Source organism: Puntigrus tetrazona, chromosome 17, assembly GCF_018831695.1.
Source record: "Puntigrus tetrazona isolate hp1 chromosome 17, ASM1883169v1, whole genome shotgun sequence".
Lineage (NCBI taxonomy): Eukaryota > Metazoa > Chordata > Actinopteri > Cypriniformes > Cyprinidae > Puntigrus > Puntigrus tetrazona.
In genome coordinates this window covers 17,202,042-17,211,219 of record NC_056715.1, presented here as the reverse complement: position 1 = coordinate 17,211,219, position 9,178 = coordinate 17,202,042, and the positions used below count along the sequence as shown (strand labels likewise).

At 43.8% G+C, this 9,178-nt stretch overlaps 1 protein-coding gene across 4 annotated transcripts in view; it reads right to left on the bottom strand.

The window, feature by feature from the left end:
• Positions 1-967: 967 nt before the first annotated feature.
• Positions 968-9,178, bottom strand: part of meis2a (Meis homeobox 2a) — a 62,314-nt gene continuing 54,103 nt past the window's right edge. For 3 of the 4 annotated variants that reach the window (XM_043262755.1, XM_043262754.1, XM_043262756.1), the window contains exons 10-13: positions 6,883-6,941; positions 6,037-6,147; positions 4,318-4,403; positions 968-2,448 (exon numbers count right to left, since the gene is read on the bottom strand). In XM_043262755.1, the coding sequence (XP_043118690.1) occupies positions 4,345-4,403; positions 6,037-6,147; positions 6,883-6,941 (229 nt within the window). In that variant the 3' untranslated portion in view covers positions 968-2,448; positions 4,318-4,344. The remainder of the gene's footprint in view (positions 2,449-4,317; positions 4,404-6,036; positions 6,148-6,882; positions 6,942-9,178) is intronic. The other variant, XM_043262757.1, reaches the window with a different exon arrangement.

The window sequence follows — 9,178 nt, the reverse complement described above, 5'->3', positions numbered from 1 at the left end:
TTTTCGCTTTTGTGTGTTTCTGGGTTCCCGTGACCGGCTTGATGATGATGATGATGATGATGGTGGTGATGGTGATGAAGGCCGGATCATCCATCATTCCTGTCACAGGCTCAATTCAATCCCCCTCCTGTCCTCTATTAATATTAAAATCAGCTCACAATGATGCCGCCCTTCCTTTCACTTTTCTTTCTTTCCCTTTCTCTTTTTTTTTTTTTTTTTCTCTTTCAGATCATATTCTATAATTTCACTCTGAATTATTTGCACGTCTGTTTTTTCTAATGTGCAGTCGTAAAAAGATATTTGCTCGTTTGTGGTTCAGTTTAACAGACACGATTAAATAAAGCGCCCTCAGCCCGTGAGAGAGGACTCAGTCAGAGTAAAAAACTCAAAACGCGTATCTTCCTATATTTATATATATTTTTTTTTTTCGCAAAAACAGAAATATTTACAGAGCATCTTGTTATTTTTCGTTTGAGGATTTTACGAGGAAACGACTCGCCGATATTTCTGAACAGAGATGTTATTATTTAGTAAATTAATAATTACCGTCGGTGTGCGTTTGAATTATTAATACTGTAATTCAGCTTTTCGCAAATAATTAAACCCCTCTGCTTTGGGAGAAACGCGTGCTTTCTTTTATCCTTTCGGTGCAAAGCAAACCTTCACGAGAGCACCAGAAAAAACATATGAAACATTAAAGTAACGAAGAAAGACTAAGGTTGATATCAAGCTCTTGAATCATTCGACTACGAGCGGGTTTTCTTTGAGTTTCTGGAAACGCGTTTGCCGCGCACGTGCGCGTCCTCGTCCTCGTCCTCGTGGCCGGCGCGCGTGAACGCGTTTGTCGTGTCGTGAGAGCGAGCTCCAGCAGGAGGCGCCTCGGACCCTGCACTGACCCGGCACTGACCCGGCACTGACCCTGCACCGAGTCCAGCAACACACTACAGCACGCAAGAATCTACCAAAATCAAAAAATGAAATATTTATTACAGCATTTGTGACTGAACACCTTTGAAACATTACGCCACAGTCCTCATACAAGTATTGAATGTATTTCTGACAAAGCTCGAGGGAGACAGTATTTCATCTTCTAGTGAGGAGCACGTGCTGAGAGAGGAAGGGGATCATGGACATAACAATATCAATGCCACAGCAGATCTGAAACTAGCAAAAACATTCGTCTTCAATTGAGGTAAACACATAGAATATCTAACATGAAACAATTAATAGACTGAACTCTGTACGAAGTTTCTTACAATATCGTCCCGGCTTCTCGCCGAGCTCGGAGTTCATAATTTAAGTTCTTTTCTTTTTTTTTCATCCTTGTAAAGTTTTTCACCGCGTCGTCTTCTGCTGTGTCTGTGCCGAGCATCCAGAGGATCCAGAGCATCCGTCCTCATGGCAGATAATATATTGATCCCAGGCTTAAACTGCTGCAGGATGCTGTTTTTCTCGAGGATACACGTCCTTCATAAGGCTCTTACTCTGAGAGTCCGACATACAAAATTAATAATAATAATAATAATATTAATAATAATAATAATAAAATAAAAACGTATAAAAGCAACACAATCCAGTGCTTGGGCAATTCAAACGAAGAACTTCACCTACAGGGCAACATTCATTCATGGACCAAAGAGGGGAAATGCGTGAGGGAGAAGAAGAGGAAGAGGAAGAGGAGGGGTTTGTGAAGAGAGCAGGCTTCAATCGGCAGAGACTCTGACGGAGCAGGACTCGTCGTTCTCACCGGAACCGGGGTCCGTTTCTCCCGTTATTGCTGCGATCGGAGCTCCTCTGCCTCGGGATCAGCACACACAGTGTGAAAAACAGGGAACGATTTACTCTAAGACTAGCTCATGAAACATAAAGTGAGTGATAAAAATGTACAAGATTTAATTTAGTTTCTATGCTTTTATACTACAGTAGTTTGAACTCTTGGAGTCTCTTTTGTCTTTTTTTTTCATTTCATTATCGTGTGTGTGTGTGTGTGCGTGCGTGCGTGCGAGCGTGTGTGTGTTTAACAAGCTGAAACATCCTCAGTTGATTTGAACAGACACCCAAGACTTTACAAAGAGTTTCTGTCAGCTCTTGGTCCTCCAGCAACAAAAGTAACAAAATTTCACAAGATAAAAAAACGATCACAGCTCGTCTGGAATTCCACGTGAAGCCGTCGGACGCTTCGGCGCATTCTCTTTTCCTTCACTAATCTCTGGTTGGGGGTATTGTCCAGTATTGGTTGGTTCCCTTCGGTGGTGGGCCGGTCCAGCAGCGCTGTGGTCAGGGGGTCAGAGGAGTCGTGGGCGAGGAGGGCTCTGTGCATTAGCGTGGCCTCGCGGGTCAGAGGTGATGAGGAGGTCGGGGACAGACGCAAGAGACGAGGGGTGATGCCATGCTCATGCCCACAGGACCAGGCTGAAGTACGAGCTCCTCCGGCACGCCTCCATCCACCTGAGATCCAGAGAAACACACAGTGAGACCCTGAGCCAAAGAACACGGCCCGCTCGGCACGCTTCGGTCAAACCGGCGTTCATTCAGGCATCTTCAACATATCTCACTTTATCAGAGCTGAAATAGCAATAAAACACGACAAGAATTCAGAATGTCGGGACAAATTCATCACGCGGACAGATGCGTGGGCTAAGGGGTAGCGCCGATGTAGGTCAAAAGATTACTTTGCAAAGTAACCTATCGTATATGTCTTGCGAAGGCATCGCAATAAAAGGTTAGTTCGTAGGTGCGAGCGCTCTCCGAGGTTTAAAATAAAGTGTTACTCAAGATGCAAGCGTTTCACGTCCTCTGGGAATCAAACCCACGACCCTGGCGCCAGACGGTGATGAGGACCTAAAGCTATCCGCGCTCAGAGCGGTCGCAAACTGATTTGATTCAACTCTCTAAATTATTTAGGTGCTGGTTAACGCCGCTCGGAGAACAGCGAAACCTGCTTATTAGAAGAAGAAAACTACAGGCGCTGATGCACGAGCTACGAGCGCGACATCTGTAGAGCACGGGAACGGGGCCGTGTTTTGAAACGTGACCCCAGGGGCATTAACGACACTCATTTAAAGGAGAGGGACGGGGTCACGCCAAGGTCACCAGGCACTCAACGCACATTCCTCGTGGGCCGAGGATCCGAGCGAAAACGCCACGCATTCTCGTAAAGTCTCGTCAAGCTTAAGCTGCGGCTCTTCCCTTGAAACGAGCGGCGTGTGACGCACACCTCTCTGAGCGCGCTCCAACACCGATCACAATTAAACAGCAAATACGGCATATTGTGTGTGTGCGTAATCGGCTAATATTCCTCCGTATTAAGCTATTAATCTAATTGCTCACGAAGCATAAAATATGTTACGTAATTAAATAGTCTCAAAATTATCCTGCGCCGTATTAAAAATTATCCAAGCTGAGCAAATGTTGTCTCTGCGGCTGTTTTAGGGAACGCTCGCCACGTTCCCGAGTCTATTAACGAGGCGGGGGCTTCGACGCAGCATCGCTATGGTGACCTACAGGAAACTGCCGTCTATTTACATATAAAGGGTTCTTTTAATCAAGCAAAGTGTTATTATATTGAGGCTCATTGAGCAGGAAGTAGAGGTGTTAAATAAAATCTTCTCTGCCCTGCCACCTTTGGGATGCCATACGTCTTGATTTCTCAAATGTCAGCGGCGCGGCGCCGGCGTCTTAATAAGACGAGGAGATCTCTGCGTTTACACGCGCTCGTTCTTTAATGCCCATCTGCAGATATTCCCATTCCGTCTCCCTTCGTTCCCAGTAAAAAAAAAAAAAAAAAAAAAAAGACACGCGGCTTCCCCCGGTGAAGGATGGCTGTGTCACCCGCCGTCTCTATATCTCTCTCCGGGAGCGTAATGTACTGCACTGCTCCCGTCTTTGCATATAAGATAATTTGGGCATCAATCCTTCCCCTGACGGATTTATGTCGCTCTGAGGACAGTTTCACTTCTCCTTTTTTATCGCTTCACTGGAGCCCGCTTAATTTCACCCCGTCATATTCTACCCCAGGAGATGCCATTTTTTCCCCCAAATGTCCAACATTTGCATTGGCCGCATGAGACGTGGAGCTGCGGCGATAAATAAATTCCACTTTAGTGCTTTCCTGCCTTGTTTTTGTTCCAGAAACATTGCGCGACCCGCGTCTCACCTGACTCGTTCTGTGGCTCTGATTGTCAGACATCGCAGGGCGCTCATAAAACAGAGCGTCGGTGCTGTTATTTTGGGCTTTCAGGGGAATTCTGACAGGAAACGGACAGGAAAGTCTCTTGAAAGAAAGGCGGAGGAAGAAAAGAGTCCCAGTGTACTTACTTCCCCCTTTTCTTTACTGTACAGCCGTTACATGTAGTGCCACTGGCCGTCCATGCCCATGTTCATGCCCATGCCACTCATAGGACCTGCGGAGACAAGCGGCACAGACGTCAGCGTCCAGCAGAGTCCAGACACACAGGAGAAGAACAACACGGACAGAGAACTCGCCTTGTTTTTCCATCTTATTTACTCTAAATCTAAATTAAAGACGGATCTTTTTAGTCAAGCATTCACATACCGTATCTCAGCTTTATCTGATCAAATGCTAATTTTCGGCCTTTGCTCGGGTTGAACACATCGTCTTTGATTGGTCGGAACGGCAGCTATGCTAATTACGTCTCTATCTGCTTCTGTGTTTCTGCCAAGAGATGGCCATCAAATGACACATTATGAAGATCTGAGATGACCGAACACCAAGAAGACCTCAGATGATGCCAACCCTACACCAACGTGAAGAACCACCAAATTTTAATCGTTCCAGTTTAATCGTTCATTAAAACTAACCGCTATTAACCTATTAAATATAAATATAATGTAAAAGCTTACAATTCTGTGTAGCGCGGCTTTGCAATGATTTGTATCGTGAATTGCTATATACAGTTAAACTTGAAATGAATTGAATCTTCTGAAACAGCGGTTAAAATCAATATGAGGTGTGTTTCCCAAAAGCAAGGGAAAAGTTCAAGGGTTCAAGCAAGGTTCAAGGGAACTTACAACCATAGTTAGCTAACAATGCTTTTGGGAAATCACTCATAGACAGCAGCAGCAGAGATCATTTGAGCTGGAGAGGATCCTTTCTTTCCTGATGATACACGGGGCAGCTTTTTAAAGCAAGTTACGTCAGCAGATACTTTTTTTAAGTAACTAGTAAAGTAATGCATTACTTTTTAATTTACAAGAAAACATCTAAATTACTTTGATCTTAGCATTCATCAAAATTAAATGAAATGGTGAAATGCAAAAACTGACACAAATCTTAACACAAAAATTAAATATGTTAATACAAATGTATCTGATCCCATTTTATTTACCAGTGTCGTTGCTGCTGAACTTTGATGATCCAGTTAAACCATACTAATAAGTTAGAATAAATTACTTATAAACTAACAATTGTCCTCTATCGTTTTTTAATTGCTGAAGTGTAGTGAACCTTCTTCTCCTGTATCTACTGTACAGACATGAAGTTACTTTTCCTTTGGCTTGAGGTTTGATTAGACTTTTTAGTGTGAAAGGCCTTTTATATTTGCCATATTGCTCAAAATGTTGCCCCTTGTGTATCAGAGATTACTGGAAGAGAAACATCTGAGAAGACAGGAGTGTCCGCTCCTGGAGGTCACCTGTCCGGCAGAGTTCAGTTTTAAAAACACACCTTAACCAGCTAGTCAAGGTCTTTGGGTTTACTAGAACCTCCAGGCAAGTGTGTCAGGCTGGTGATAAATGGGACAACTTTTTGAGCAATTTTGCCTTGCAAATTTTTTGAGCAATGTTGCTTGGATACTTTGCCATTAAAAATTGGTAACTCATTTCTATTTGGATATTTAAGATCAGTCGTGGGTCCTTTGTCTCACCTGGTTGCCTGTTAATGGCAACATTGCTCAAAACATTGCATCAGTTTCGGAGCATGTTGTAGCTAAACTCTGCAGGACACTGGCCCTTCCAGAGCAGAACTGGACAACCCTGGTCCAGAAAGAAAGAAGTGAGATGACCGCTGGATCTCACCTGCCGGCCGGATGCCCATGTGTTGCTGTCCGTCCAGCACGAAGCTGCCCATGGGCTGCCCCTCCGGACTGTACGCCGCTCCCTGGCTCACTGAAGGATCAAGAAGAAAACCTGAGTGAAGTCAAACGTGGACACCAGGGGAAGAAGAGAGAAGACACACCAGACAATCAGCGATTATCCCAGCAGCAGCCCAAACACAATGAGCCACACACACACACACACACACACACACACACACCATTCTCCAACGTATGCATCAACAGGACATGAGGAGGTTACATCAACAGAATGATGTCTATCTCTTGACTTGCTTCAGTGGTCTTGGGTTCAGTAGAGATCTAGAAACCACACAGTGCTCATGTTTTCCCTGGAACGTTTCGTGACGATCTACGCCTGCATTCATGTGTTGGGGTTTTCATAAATAAAAACGCCATGTCCTGTCCATTTCGCTCCATGTTTACTGTTCATCCCAGTGTTCACCGTAGAAATCCTAATGCATTCACGTGTGCTCGAATCATCCCAGTTTCAGCACAGCCAGAAACAAGATCAAGCCAACAGTAACTCAAAAAACTAGAGAATTTCATTTAAGTTTCTGGTGTGCATTCATGAATGCTTATGCAAATCGCTTTCTAATGTACCATAACGCAAAGAGAAACGCTTCAGAATTACTGTAAAGTTCTCCTGTGGCCAATTAGCATTGAGATGCGCTAATGTCCCTCTAACCAGCGAGATGGAGAAACATCCAATTAGATTCAGTCTGCTCTCATTGGAGCGTACAGACACAGGAGAGAAGCTCACAGACACAAACAGTGTTGAGAACATCAGAGAAGATAAGATTATGTTTACCTGCTCGATTTGACTGGTCGATCATGGGCTGCACTATTCTTCTTCTGGCATTAATGAACCTGAAACAGAGGAGAGAAACAAGGCCGATTACATCACCTGCAGCGTATATAAAATATGATAGAGAACACTTTATAAGTTAGATGTGTTGACTAAATTTTAAAGCATCGTTTCCATTGGACTCGAATGAGCTGGTCTTGGCTAATCATAAAAAAACCTATCTCGGACTTGAGTGTGGACTCGAGCATGACCAGAAAACAGAATACGACTCCAGAGTTCACGACGGTTCGTATTTGTTGAATCTGAAACTCGGATTCAGGTTTGAGCAGTTTATCAAAGCTCTGCCTGTGGAAGTTATCTGACGTCTCCTGCTTCTCAAAACATAATCTCACATGTGTTTTAAAGAAGATCTCCACAACGTGCTCAGATCTGCTGAAAGAGATCCCAAGCTTTTCTCGTCAGCTGACCTGAGCACGTTCGTTTTAAAGCTCTATGCTCTTCTAAGATGACGTTGATCATCAAACAAAAGCACGCCGTAGCCCAAACCTCACGCATGCACAAACATTATGCTTCACGTGTTAGCGCTCAGAGGAAGGCTGAAGTCTACGATACAAGCGGCTCTTTGAGTGGGTCCCCTGCCCCCTGGTAAGGGCCCATGGCAGGGGTCTCTCTTCTCTCCAGCTGTCTGTAAATGAGCTCCAGGCTTTCAGCAGCTATTGTTATGTCAGCGAGGCCATCAATTAGCCTGTCTGAAGTTTTATCACCAGCACGGCGGCAAATAAGCTCAGCTCCACAAAACATCTCCTGCAGCTTTTGAGCGCCGGGCCGCTGGGGTCATCGGGAGGTCAGTGCCAGCCCAGGGAACTGTTTTAATGCGGAATGGGCCGTGTCAAAGGCAAAACGGCCGCTCCGTGCCGGGAGAGACCCGGACTAAAGGAGCGAGCGTTACAGGCGCCCACATGTGTTTGGTATTAGAGCGAGGGTTCGGATCGTGCTGGGGCTATCCCGCATGAAAGAAGCGGGCGAGCGCACACAGGGCGACTCTATGGGACTGGTCATTAGATACAAGCAGGACTGGAATCAATTTGAGCTCTAATCCCTCCTGAAGCCGCCGAACATGCTCTTACCTTCCATTAACTTAAACGCCCGCAATCTGCACTTACACAACGACACGCCGACGTTCACTGCAAGCACTGCTGGGAAAAGAGGAATAACTTTGCTCTCTTTGTCTGAAAGACGGGAGCACTAGCAGCGAGCAACAGACGCTCAGATAGAAGAAAATCATTAACGGTAGTAGAAATACATAACGTGTGGGTATTGAGATCATACGTCACGTGAACACACACCAGCATGATTTATCACACACACATTGTACTACTGGGCTCTGTGGAAGAAATGTGATCAAATATTTGTGTAAGATGACTCTAAGATGTACTGACTGTTTCCATTCAAGGTTAGGAAAATATATATATATATATATATATATATATATATATATATATATATATATATATGTGTGTGTGTGTGTGTGTGTTTGTGTGTATAAATACTGAATTATTTATTAATATATTTTCACCAAAAAAAAATTAAGTAAAAAAAATATATATATATATATATATATATATATAGAGAGAGAGAGAGAGAGAGAGAAAATAATTCTAATTCGTAAAACAACATTTGTAATGTTTTTATAGTGTTATAAATAATTTCAAATAAATGCTGCTCTTTTTTTCTAATTGTGCATAAATTTGCTGCATTTGCTGGTGAGTAAGTAACAGCAAGCAGAATAATGTACAGTCAGTCAACAATTACCACAAAATAAATATTTGATCTTGAGTATACATTATCACTTAAATCATGTTTCAAGTTAAAAAAACAAAAACCCAAACTTGCCTCGTAAACGAGAAATGCCAGAGAGAGACTGAAGAGTGATTTATGAATTTCTTTAAGACTAGCTGCTGGGACTGACTGACCTCTCACACACACACACACACACACACACACAGTGTCTGTTTTGCCTCTCCAAACTGTTGCCACAGTAACCCCGCAGGAGCGGCCCAGCAGCGCCGCGGCCCCAGAGCGCATTTTATCAGTGTGAGTAAAGCCAATTGAGATTATCAGACCTGCCTCTGATAACACTGTTTCACCTCCTCCCATGAGCTGCTAATGGGGTGTGCTTAGAACACACACACACACACACACACACCGCTTCTCTCCAAACTCAGGCCCTCATTTCTATCTGCAAATTTCGATTTACATTCATCACAACACAAGAAATAAAATGTGCATTTAATGGATA